This window comes from Zonotrichia albicollis, chromosome 19, assembly GCF_047830755.1.
Source record: "Zonotrichia albicollis isolate bZonAlb1 chromosome 19, bZonAlb1.hap1, whole genome shotgun sequence".
Taxonomy (NCBI): Eukaryota; Metazoa; Chordata; class Aves; order Passeriformes; family Passerellidae; genus Zonotrichia; species Zonotrichia albicollis.
In genome coordinates, this window is record NC_133837.1 from 4,296,739 (window position 1) to 4,309,099 (window position 12,361).

Sequence of the window (12,361 nt, forward strand, 5' to 3'; positions counted from 1 at the left end):
AGTTTATAGGTAAAGTAGCAGGTTTTTTTGTCGCAGACATTTTTTCATAGAAATCCTTTCTTTCACATTTGTCTATCTTCTGGGAAGCAGAGCCCCAGAAGAAGAATGTAAACAATTGTTATCAGCTGCTGTGAAAATGTAGCAGGTGCCCCTGTGATTGGCTCTTCTTCCATGTGTACCATTAAAGGCCAATCACAGGAGCAGCTCAGGGACAGATTCCCTGGACACAGAACTTTGTTATTCATTCTTTCTATTCTATTCTTAGCTTAGCAGCCTCTGCAAACTCTCTCTTCTTTTTCTTTTTAGTATAGTTATAATGTATTATATATCTTATATGAATAAACCACGCCTTCTGATCAAGAAACAAGATTCTCGTCCTTCTCTCACCACAGTGACCGTCTAAGGATGCTGTAATATTTTTTTTCTGGTTAAAGGTCTGTCTTTTGGTGCATTTGAGTTACTCTGCTTTGCTGCTAATGTCTGGAGAAAATGGAGAAAGGCTCAGTTGTAAAAACCACCAGGTTATTATTAAAGGCAAAACCATCCTTATAGATAAATGCAAAGCATCATACCAGAGATACTCTGCTGTCCTCACCTATCCCAGGGTAAGGAAAGCACACTGAGCCATCAGGAGAACCCAGAGGCAGGTGAGCAGCACAAAGACAAGAGGGCAGCTGCTGTGCCTCCAGAGGCTCCCCTTCCCTGGCTGCTACTCCCCAGCCAGCAGAGACAGTTACCTGGATCAGTGCAATCAGAGGTGAAATGACAATGGTGATGCCCACTGCCAGAACTGCAGGAAGCTGGTAGCACAAGGATTTCCCTGCCCCTGTGGGCATGCACACAAAGACATCCTTCTCTCCTGCAAAAACAACAGAAGAAAGCTCAAGGCCTCTGAGTGGTGTTGAGTTCCTGGGGCTCAGGCAGGAACAGCACCTGTGTGCTTGTACCAGGTGGCACAGCAACAAAACCCTTCAGTGCAGGTTCTAAAAGCACAGCAACACTTTGCATGCCAGCAGTGGTTTCCTTCAAAGAACCTCAGATTGCTTTGTAAACATCTAGAGGCAGCTGTACAAAAGTACCAGAAGATACACAGAAACCAAGATAAAGAGAAGTTAAGTTATTCATGCTGAATCTCCTCCAGAAAAGGAGGAGATCTCCTCCTGCTTTCACTCATTTTACAGCCCTCCACTTACCACATTACCAGCCCCACAACAGAACTTCACCACATCCTCTTAAAGCTTATCCCAGAAAGGCCCCTCACATGAAACAGGAGCTGGAAATCTCCACACTGATCACATCCTGCAGTGAGGGACTGCTCCTGCACTAACCAGGATCCAGCTCAAGCCAGGAAGGTGCAGAGACACCAGGTTAACAGGCAGAGACACCTTGCACACAGAATCCCACTTCTGACAGATCTGTTGTCAACAGTGAGAGGTGACAGATGGAACTGAGCTGGGCACTGCTCTGATTCACACTGAGAGAGCTGCTGGGGGAGCTGGCAGCTTGTTTGTGTGAGCTGCCTGTCAGGCCATGTGTCAACACCAGCTCAGAAATGTTTCTGATAACGGCCCCATGAGTCTGAGGATCTCAGCTATGCCAGGAAATCAAGTCCTCTGCTGGCATTGTCTTTAACACAAGGACAGTTTTACTCTGAAAATGTCTGAATGTTTGATGCCACCTGACCACAAACACACTGGCAGGTGTGAGGAGACAACTAGAAAAGACACCAACAATGCTGCACTTTCCATTTCCCATTTCCATGGCTGATACAATGACAGTATTACAAAACAAATGAAAGGAAAAGAAGCAGAGCTCGTGTGCAGCACGTGCTGCAGGGCCACCAAAGCCACCTCAGAGCAGAGGAGGGCGGGGAGGGCAGGGCACTCAGGGTGGGATCTGCTCACAGCAGCACCACAGCAGCTCCTGCATCCTCTGCACGGATGCAGACGGACAGACGGACAGCCCGCCGTGCTCCACACGTCTCCCGTGCCCAGCCTCACCTCTCGCCACAGCCATGGTCGCACTTTCCTGCAGGGAAGTCTTGAAGGACTCGAAGCCGAAGACTTTCTGCAGTGTTTTCCGGACCCTGCCCTCCAGGCCCGCAGGAGCCTTCCCGCTCATCCTGAGGAGGCCACAGGACCCTGAGCTCCACCCGGCCGCTGCCACCCTCCCCTGCCCCGGGCTCCCCCAGGGCTCCCCTGCCCCACTCCCCCTTTGGGCGGGTCCCTCAGGGATGCTTATGCAGACCCCTCACTGCAGAGGGCCGCGCTGTGTTTGCTGTGGCTCAGTCCGTCCCCATGGGCACAGCCCAGGGGCTCAAAGCGGGGCAGTGCCCGCCAAGCCCGCCCGCACCCGGCACGGAGGGGCTGTGGGGGCAGGCGGCTCCTCCTCACCCATCTCCCCTCCTCCCCTGTGTCCCTGCATCCCCTCCATGTCCCCGTCCCACCTCCGCCCTGTCCCGGCCCCCACACTCCGCGCTCGCTCCGCACCCGGCAGGTGCTGTCGCGGCGCCACCAAATGACGTCAAAGGCTTCCCTTAAAGGGCCAGCCCGCGCATTTGTCATCCCCTCTCCTCCCCCGAGACGCTCCGCTCCGCCTGGCTGAGGGTTTTGCCCTCCGGCCGTGATTTTCCCGGGCAGCTTCTGCTCCGGCCGTGCGGGCGGGTCGGCCCCGGAGCGGCGGGAGCCGCTGAGGGCGGAAGGAGGGCAGCGTTGCCATGGTGACAGCGCCGTGTACGTCATCCCCGCGCGCCGGAAGTGCGCCGCGGCCGGGGCGGAAGATGGCGGCGGCGAAGCGCAGCGTTCTCTCCTCGCTGGCCGTTTATGCCGAGGATTCGGACCCGGAGTCGGACAGCGAGGCCGGCACGGCGGGGAGCGATGGGGGAGCGCCCACGGGTGAGGGCGGGCAGGGGGCCGGGACAGGCGGCGGGCTGGGGCGCCGAGGTTCCCCCGCGCGGCCCGCTCCGGCCCGGCGCTTTCCCCGGTGTGAGGGGAAGGCCCCGCACGCTGCCACCTCCCCTTCCCTCAGCGTTTTCCTTTTCTCTTCCTCCTTAGGAGAGAAAGGAGGCCTGGTGTCAGTTGGGTACGGAGAAGATGACTTTACCCGGCTGGAGGGGGACGAGGAAGGCTACGAGGAGGAGGACGATGAGAACAGCAGGCAGTCAGTAAGTACCTCCCTGCTCCGGAGCTTCTCTTGACCCCTTACACAGGCTATAGAGACTTTTCTCTTTCAAATAAAAACTCCAAATAGCGACCCGTGATGGAACCCGGAATATCTGAGTCCTGGTGTGGGTTTCAGCATTTTGCACCTCCTCCTTTCCACTTTGTTTTCAAGTACAAAGCATTTGCCCTGAGCCCATCAGCAGCTTGGCACAGCTCGTGTTGCTCGTTACTGTGTTGGTGTCCTTGGACTCTTTTATGGGAAAAAGGCTGTTACAGCCACTCCAAATAAAAGCTGTTCTTTAAACATAGTTGACTTATAAGAACCTTGTAAGAGGAGCACACTTTCAGCTGGTGGATTTAAAAGAACAAACTTCTGTGCTGTGTTAAATGATTCTTTTGTGTGCAGCTCCATGCACTCCCTGCATCAAGGCACCTTGATGTAACAGTGTCCTGTCTACATGTGGGTGGCTTCTGTCTGTCACAGGTGCATGGCACGTGTCTGATGTCACCTGGATTCTGAGATAACAGCACTGTGGGGGGACAGGCATGGAGCTCACAGTGTGTGAGAGCAGCTGCATCACACAGAGGGATGTGTAGTTCTGCCTGGGTCTGGGGGAGTGAAACAATAAGTTTGGAGGGGAAAAGGGAAGGCTCTCATCTCCTTTCTTTATTGTCAGTCTTTTTCTAAACAGTGTTTTATCTTCTCCCTGTTCCAATTCTTTCCTCTATGACATATCCAAAAACCTAGGACTACTCCTGTAACTTTTCCTCACTGAAATCTGCTCTGTGTGTGTGTTGGATCAGTCTCTTAGGAGACTCTTTTTTCTGCCATTTGTCTGCCCAAGCAGCAGCCAAGGAGTTCCTCAGCCTCTTGTTCCTGTTTTAGGTTCTGTTCTCTTGCCTGGTGTCTCCCTAGGCAAAGCAATGAACCTTTTTACTGCTTCAGTGATTCTTCTTTTATACCCAGCACTTCTGGACTCTGCTTCAGTGAGGTCTGGGCAGTCCAGAGGAAGCCCTGAGTGTGATCCAGGTGCTTGCCAGGGTCAGCTGTGTTTAGTTAGGGTTGTGAAGGGCTGGTAGATGGAGTGGCTTTGTGGCATGCACAGCTTTTGGTGCAGGTTGCAGCTCTCCATCCTCAGCTGCTGTTGAGGAAAGAACAATCAATCAGTCCCTGCTGTCAGCCACTGGATCTTGCTTAGCTCTGTGGTTTCAGTGCAGGTTGCACAAGTTACTTCCCTTTTTTTCCCATTAAATATTCTCTGAGCAGATTTGAAAACTTCCTTGGCATTGCTTGTGCTGGCAGCTCATGGGGGTGATGAGCTGTTTTTAGAAAGCAGAGTGAGGTGCACTCAGGCTGTCCTGTGCAGCTCAGTGGGTGTTTTAACTGCTTTAACAGTGACTGGAAAGGCTCTGGTTTTATTCAAAGCCACTTCTCAGTAATGCTGCTTTGTTTGTTCATGTCCTTACTCCCTGCTAGGTCAGAGCTTTTTGGGAGCTGTTTCAGTTCCTGTCTGCAACATGGATAATTCAACCCATTTTTGCTTTGATGGAAATCACTTTTATCTGTATAATAGAGACTGTAGAAGGGAGGGCAGTGTCATTTGTGTAAACACCAAGTCAGTTGGTTCTTTGCTAGTTACAAACTCACTGTAACTAACCCTTGACAGTCTGGACTGAATTATTGTCATGTGTGCATCTTGCAGAAAGGGAAGGTGGAGTGAAGGAGTTTGTCTCAAATCTGTATGAGAGGCATCTTAATTCACTCAATTAAAACTTTCTACCATTATTTTGTGATCAGTCTTGTCAGAACTTGCTCCTGTGCCAATGCTTTGAGGTGGGCAGTTCCTTGTAAACTCTTCCTTTCAGTTGCATCTCTCATTACACTTTTGTTGCCTTTTTTGAAGCTGAAATTTCTTGGTTTTGGGCCAACATTGAAATTTGTGGGAAAGTTTGGAAGAAAAACCATTTTGCTGAGTGATTGTGAGCATGAAAAACACTTCCTGCTCCTTAAACTTGTTTTGAACCCAGAGTATGCGTTTGTGTGTAGAAACAGGGGTGCTGGGAGGGTGCCCAGGGAGGGGACAGCAGCCCAGGGGACCAACCTGGAGCTTCCTGCTCTCCTGGTGTGGATTTTCACACAGTGCTGTGTTCAGGACAGAAGTTCCCCCAGCTCTTTGGTTTATTTCTAGTTCATAAAAGAAATGTTTAAAAAATGGAGACTTCACCTGGAATTTGTCAGTGTTGCCATGTGTGGAGTTTCACAGCATCTGCAAGCAAGGCACGAGAGCTCTGCACCAGCAAGGAGGTTGTGTCTGCTGGATCCCTGGATCCCTGGAACTTGCTGCTAGGCCAGACCCTCTCTCTCTCTCCAAGCCTGCATGTTTGGTTTGCTGGCAGGCCAGCTGTGTGTCCTGTGTGTGTTGCTGATGCTTGGGACTATCACAGGTCTTGCAAATGCTGCTTTTTCTGTGGGTACTGCTGAACAGAGGCTCTTCAATCACCACCTGCCAAATGGAGGGGACAGAATTATCCAAGGACAAATGCTTTTGTTCCCCAGTTCTGCTGCTTCTTGTTGTCTAATTCTGAGCATTCCAGAGCTGCATGATTTTTGTAGGCACAACTGCTGCTGAGTGATGCTTTTGCCTACAAAAACCCCCAAAAACCAAACAAACACTCCTTCCCCTGATTGTAGGACTTGTTTTCTGGTTATGAGTGGGTGGGGCAAAACTACCCTCCATGGAGAAGGGTCTTGGACTGCTGCTGGGCTGCTGAATGCCCTTTGCTGTAAGTTCAGTTACTTGCCAGGCCTGCTCTTTAAGCTTAATCCTGTAAATTCTTGTCTTGTAGGAAGATGACGATTCAGAGACTGAAAAACCTGAGGCTGGTGACCTAAAGGTATTTGAAAGTGTGGTCTGGTGGTGGTGGGGAAGCTCAGTACAAGAGGAGTAAGTTTTAACAGCATGGCTTGGTGTTCATTTGTGATCTGTAGTTAGTTCCACACCTTTTGTAGCTTTAACCTGTGTTTCTGACTTTCCAAAGGCAGATATCACAGGCTGAGTCACAGTGGAGTTTGGCCTTCATGAATTTGCTCATGTTGTGCATTAGATCTGAAGGTTGCTGACAGCATCTCACCTGTTTTGCAGTGATGTGGGAGGTGCAGCATCCAGTACAGAATTCTGTATGACCAGTGTTAGTTGGAATAATTTCTTCATTTAGAACTTAATGAGTGAATTATCCTGTGCTCTTACAGGCCATGGAAGGTGTCAAAATCAATTCAGTTCTCTCCAGCTCTGCCCATCTGTTTTGTAGTTTTGTAAAGGTCATAGATAAATTTAAAAAGTGAAATAAGATCCCAGATAATAGCTATTATCATAAATAGTTGAAATCATCTTTATCTTGGGATTTCACCGTGTTTCTGCTGAACAGTGTTTAACAGCACACAGGACATGGATCAGGGTAAAAGCTGGAGTACAAAAGACCAAATCCATTTGAAGCTATAGACAACTGTGTTTAAATTTTTTATGTTAGTTCAGTAGAAGCAGTCCTGTTCATCAGAGATGCTGAGGGATGAACAAGGGCATTTATTTTATCCAGCTGCTTCCCCAAGGATGCAGGCAGTCCCTAAACTCTGCTACAAAAACCAGAGGACTGTGCTGCAAAGCAAAATTCTGTAGAGAATTTGATTTACCACAGAGCTTTGATAGGCTAAAATGAAGGCAAATTGATGTGTTCAGCTATTCTGTTTGAATTAGTTTTATAACAGCACCTTCTTCCAGGTCCTACAATATTCTTATGGCTTTACAGTGATGCACAGCTGGAAATCTTGGCAGCTGTTCTGCAGCTGGTAAAGTCTCAGTGTGTGAAATGGCTCCCAGGCACTTGGAAATGGAATGTGTTTTCTCCTTTCCTTGTTGCAAGAAAGAAATTTTTGTTTGAAAGAAAGCAAAAGGCAATCTCTAATCTTTTTTCTACTTCTACATTTTTGCCCAGGTAAACATGCTAGAAAGATTTTTCTGTAAAAACTGCTGGATTCAAATATGTGCTAGGAAGTAATACTTGATAATCATCAGCTCTTTATTATGTTTAACTTTTATTGATCCAGCATACCTGCAAAGTAATTCTCCTGTGTTATGGTGTGTAGGTGTGTGCTAATACTTAGAGGCTTTTGACTTGGGATTTCCTTAGAAGATAAATTTGGTGGAAATCATGTTTTTGAAGTTGTGTAGTAGGGCCCTCTTGCAAGTGTGTGCATTTCTGTCTTCTCTGAAAGGACCAAGGACTTCAGGGCAGTGGAGAATAGGTCTGGCAGAGAGAAAGAACAGAATTAGACTGTAGTTGTTCTTATCTGAGCAACCAGACATGACAGAAACCTCACCACTGAATTGTGTGGGTGCTGCTTTAGTATGTCACTGACATTTCATGTTGGCTTTTTGGAAAGCCTCTTGCTTTCAGTGGTTTTGTGTGCTCTGTCCAGGTGCATTTTGTGCTTCTGAAGAAGAGCCACACATGGCCACAGAGCAGCATTTCAGCTTCAGTAAGGAAGCAAAGAAATAATGAATGTATTCAAAATAAACAGCTTTTTGTATCTTGGTAGACTGCAATAACAACTCTGCAAGAACTGAACATGTGAATGAAAGGAAATAAATAAAATAATGGTAAAATGTAATTCCTGCCATCCCAGTGTGGCATGAAAGGTGAGGATTTGAGAAGAGAAGGGAGGCAAAACTGAACTGAGTCTGAAACTCAGCAATTTCAGACTTCCATGTCATCCTTAATAGATGTCTTCAAACACAGCTGAAAAGGGAATTGTGTCCTTTGGCCTTTTGATGTTTTTTGAATATTGAGTGATAGCTGCAGGGCCAGCTGGCACTGGGTGAGCTGTGGGGGCAGCCCAGTGCCCTGCTGGGTGTGCCTGTGGGGCCCTGCACAGCCATGCTGCCAGGAAATTCACTTGGATGGGGAGAGATGGAAATCCCTGTGGAATTATTTGTACTTGGAGCAGTTGCAAATGTTTCCTTTCCTCTTTTTCCACCAAGGGGCAGTGTTCTCCTCCATGGAGCTGTAATGTCTGTGAGAGCTAACAAGTGTTGCTGTTACTGTAAATCCAAAGTGCAGCCAAAAGGGAGCCCTTTGATTCTAACTTGCTTACACTTTTGGGTAATTTAATTTTGTTTTGAACCTGCAGAGTGCTGTAGTTGTGCCTGCTCAGTTTCATGGAGACATCAGAGACCTGCAAACATGTTTAAATAGATTCCCCATCCTCTTTATATATGGCTAGGGCTTTTCCAAGGCCTGAATCTGAGCATAAGCAGAAAGTAAATAACTTAAAATGTATGAATGAGAAAAAGAAAATGCAATTAAATTCATCAGACAGTTATAGTTATTTCAAGCCCTGAAGATGATAGATGGATGGATGGATGGATGGATGGATGGATGGATGGATGGATGGATGGATGGACGGATGGATGGTTGTTTTTTTTTGGCTGGTGTTTTGCCTCTTTGTGCATATTGTGAATGAACTATCTAGAGCTTATACCTTGAATAATGGAGCCAGGTTCTGTGGCTCCATTGTGTTCCCTTGTTGCTGGTGCATCCTGTGACTTGGCCTCATTGTGCACTTGGGTAGTGCCAGAACCAAAACCTCCAGAAGGGTTCAGTTGGTGGCAGTTGTGGGTGGAATCAGAGGAGACACAAAGTGGGAAATGATGTAAAAATTCTTTGGCCAATTGTTGATGGGGAGAGTGGAATTTGGACCTGCCTCAAATAACCCTGTTGGGAAGATATTTATTTTATATTTGTCTGAGGCTTTTCTCTCAGTTCCAGGAGCTCTGCCCTCATTGTTTTGATGAAGGGGCTCCTCTCTGCCTGTTCAGCCCTAGTTCCTCACTGGAGGGGAAGCCAATACAAAGTGCTGGTGCCACTGCAGCTTTATTTTTTTTTGCCAAGGAGCAACTCACAATAAGCTAAGTTCTACCATTGTGATGTCAAACTCCTCCTTGGTGAGATAGAGAAGTTTTATGCACCTGTTTGCAGGAAAAGGTGTGCCAGGAGGAGGAGAATATTTAAGCCTCATCAGTCACCTGGAAGCATTCTTCCAGAGCAGACTCCTGGCCCATGGAATTCATGTTACTGAGCATCTGTGAGTTATTCAAAAATACTGTGCTTGCAGCAAAAAGCAGAATCCTTCTCTTTAAAAGCAGATTCAGGTATATAGATAGGATACAGGAGACAGTTGTGTCCTGTAACTGCATTTTGAAGTGCTTCAGGCACTCAAGAGAAACTGGAGATTCAGATCTGGGTAGAACTAACTGCTCTTCCAGAAATCCAAGCTGGATGGATGCTCAGGCTCTGGAACAGGACAGGTTTGAGTGGCCACAATCCCTTTTACCTGAGCAGCCACCAGCTGGAAACAAGCACAGGGGCCTTAAGTGCCTTAAAAGCACTTTAGAAACACAACCTTCTGTTTTGAAGGGACAAGAAATAGGCAACAAAATCTGTTGTTTAACAGTGATGTTAAAACAGTGAAATCCACAGCCTGGATGAGTTCTTTGTGGCCTTTCCTCAGCTGCTGGAGCCCTGGGTACAAACTGAAGGAGCTTTGGGCTTGGGGAAGGACAGGGTTAACAGGGTGCAGGTTGCTGGGGCTCTGGCCAGCAGCTGGCTCTGGTTACAGCCTTGATGCAGTAACAAGATACAAGCTTTCAGAGCTCACTAAATGCCCCAGCCCTGCTGGAAAATGAAAAATGAACCTTAAAATATTGACCTTGTGCTCCAAGCCTCACCTGAGGGGTTTTGGGCTTCATGCTGGGGAGCTGGATGAATAAAAGGTTGCAAATGTTGATCAAGGACAGAGCCCAGCCCTGCAGCTTGGCTGCTGGAGCTTTCCCAGAGGGAAATCATTAACTCTTGAGCCTTAATTGTTGTATCAGGACCAGCCAGTGCAGAAAGCTAAGAAATTTGCCACTCCCTTGGCAGGTGAATGCCTGCCACATGGTAGCAGTTTTTCACAACAGGTGACTACTTTGATGTTTTCCTTTCCTGGTTTTGTTTTGAGGGTCCCCTCTGCATCCTCGAGGTGTTGTGTGGAGAGGCAGCCAAACTGGGATCTCTCAGAAGGCTGTCAGATTTTCAGAGGAATACTGGGCCTCTAAGCATGTCTGGGTACCTCCTCTTGGTAATCATCAGCTCTTTATTATGTTTAGCTTTTATTGATCCAGCATACCTGTAAAGTAATTCTCCTGTGTTATGGTGTGTAGGTGTGTGCTAATACTTAGAGGCTTTTTACTGCAGTGGTTTTTTTATCTTGCCTACCCATTGACCTGTTTGTTTAAATACCAAAATTATCTTGATTTAAAGTAAAAGTGGTAAGTGCTGAGAACCAGTAAATGGGTGTGTGTGTGTGTGTGCAGTAATGTAGTCCCTGAAATTAACTCTTACTTTGATATGGCATATTAATTTTTCTGAATCCAGCATACATTCATCAAGCCAGCTTCTCAAAAAATGCTTGAACCTACTCATTAACTTTCATCTCAGGTGTAATTATTTTGCTCCAAAGAAGGGGAAAAGTATGTCTGGGGAAAGTTCTGTCCTTAAGTTAACATGCTTGCATTCTGCATGGCTGTGAGCATACCTCTGTAAACACCTTCAGAGCATGAACTGTGCAGTTCCCAGGGCTGGGGTCAAGGTTAGAACTCCCTTGGTTTGTTTGTTTCCTCACTCATTGCTTTGCCTGGAAGCACAGCCTGAAGGTGCCAGTGATGAGCACTGCAGTCTCAGATTCTTTTTCTGTGTTTCAGCTTCCTTTTAATAGAATTGTGTAAAATGCTGTCTGTGTGGCTTTCCCTTGTTTTAGGCTTATAGATGTTTTTTCAGAGCTCTGTAGAGAGAACCAGAGAGTTTTGCAGAGAGTTTAGATGTAACTCAGCTGCAAATGCTGCTCTGCACTGCTACAGTGAGTGCCCAGACATGAAACCAGCTGATCCCTGGTTCCCATTTTATCTGGGTGAACCTTGGTTATTGCCAGAGAATATCACAGGCACTCAAAGCTGCTCTGCATGCAGGAAGCAAAACAACATTTGGCATCTGGGGTTATTATTTTGCTCCTTGCCACACGTACTCCTGTCTCCAGCCCTGTCTGAGAGGGAGACAGATCCCAGCCTTGTGGGGCTCTGAAGCTGGAGCACTCCTGGAGAGCTCCTGGCTTCCCTCCAGCTCTGGAGCAGTTTGGGAGATGAGACATGTCCGTGGGCATGCTTGTTCCTTCCTCCCCGCCGGCCATGCAAGTTGCAGCAGACTCTTCACTCCCTGCAGTGCTGAATACCAGGGATTATTGACACAGGTGTGGCTTGCCTTCCTCCAAAGAAGAGCCAGGCTTGTTCTGTTTGTCTTTAAACTTGAAGAAAAGTCCTTTCTGGAGCTGCTTCCCTTTGCATATTTCACCTGATAAAAGTCTGAGTTGTTCAAGTCCGGCTCTGTAGCTGCAATTATTTATTTCTGGCTGCTGTTCTGGGTGTGCAGGTCTGTGCATGTCACAGTGAGGGGCTGAGCAGGCAGCACAGATGGAGCATTGCCTCAAATATCAGCAAAGAGCTGAAAATAGCTCCTTCCAGCTGCCCTGTTCTGGGTACAGAAGGAGCAAAATCTGGATAAACTCAGTGGGATCTATTCATGAAGGAGTGAATTTCTCACTGAGGGTACTTGCTATTACACCTTGCCTCTACTCCAAACCATGAGGAATTTTTAATGCTGTGTTCTAGGGGAGAAAGCTTGTGCAAGAAGTTAATTTTGTAAGCTCTCCTGAGCCTTTCCTTTGCTGAATTTTCACAGCCCACCTTCACCTTCTGCTTGATTCTGCACTGCAACAAGCTGTAAAAAATAAAATCACTGAAGTACCTTGACACCTCCAGCCTTGTCCTGTCTTGCTGGTACTTGACCAGTGAGTTTCTATTTCATTGTAGTAAGCAAAACTCACTTGAAGGAATTTTTGGGCTGTGCAGAGCAGGAGCTGTTGTGCTCCTGGGGCAGCTTTGGGACCAGGCTCCGCTGGGATGCAGGTGTTGTGAATTGTAGCTCCACATGGAAAGCAAAAGTTCTGGCACACAGTTCCTTAACTGGAAGTTATTCCTAACAAATAATCTTTGTCAAATACTCAGATAGCATATGTCAGGTGAATGGAGTCAAGTTTCAAAGAAGCTATTTAA

General features: G+C 47.3%; 2 protein-coding genes across 8 annotated transcripts in view; one reads left to right on the plus strand and one right to left on the minus strand.

The window, feature by feature from the left end:
- Nucleotides 1-2,726, minus strand: part of RECQL5 (RecQ like helicase 5) — a 38,462-nt gene extending 35,736 nt beyond the window's left edge. Inside the window, exons 1-3 of one of the 6 annotated variants that reach the window (XM_005494078.4) lie at nucleotides 2,490-2,723; nucleotides 2,001-2,122; nucleotides 738-859 (exon numbers count right to left, since the gene is read on the minus strand). In XM_005494078.4, coding sequence (XP_005494135.2) covers nucleotides 738-859; nucleotides 2,001-2,121 — 243 coding nt within the window. In that variant the 5' untranslated portion in view covers nucleotide 2,122; nucleotides 2,490-2,723. Of the gene's footprint in view, nucleotides 1-737; nucleotides 860-2,000; nucleotides 2,123-2,446 lie in introns of those variants that run through there. The other 5 variants (XM_014272059.3, XM_014272060.3, XM_074555293.1 and 2 more) reach the window with 5 other exon arrangements.
- Nucleotides 2,727-2,734: 8 nt separating this feature from the next.
- The window catches only part of SAP30BP (SAP30 binding protein), a 29,053-nt gene continuing 19,426 nt past the window's right edge, over nucleotides 2,735-12,361 (plus strand). The window contains exons 1-3 of one of the 2 annotated variants that reach the window (XM_005494082.4): nucleotides 2,735-2,894; nucleotides 3,054-3,163; nucleotides 6,009-6,056. In XM_005494082.4, the coding sequence (XP_005494139.1) occupies nucleotides 2,780-2,894; nucleotides 3,054-3,163; nucleotides 6,009-6,056 (273 nt within the window). In that variant the 5' untranslated portion in view covers nucleotides 2,735-2,779. The remainder of the gene's footprint in view (nucleotides 2,895-3,053; nucleotides 3,164-6,008; nucleotides 6,057-12,361) is intronic. The other variant, XM_014272062.3, reaches the window with a different exon arrangement.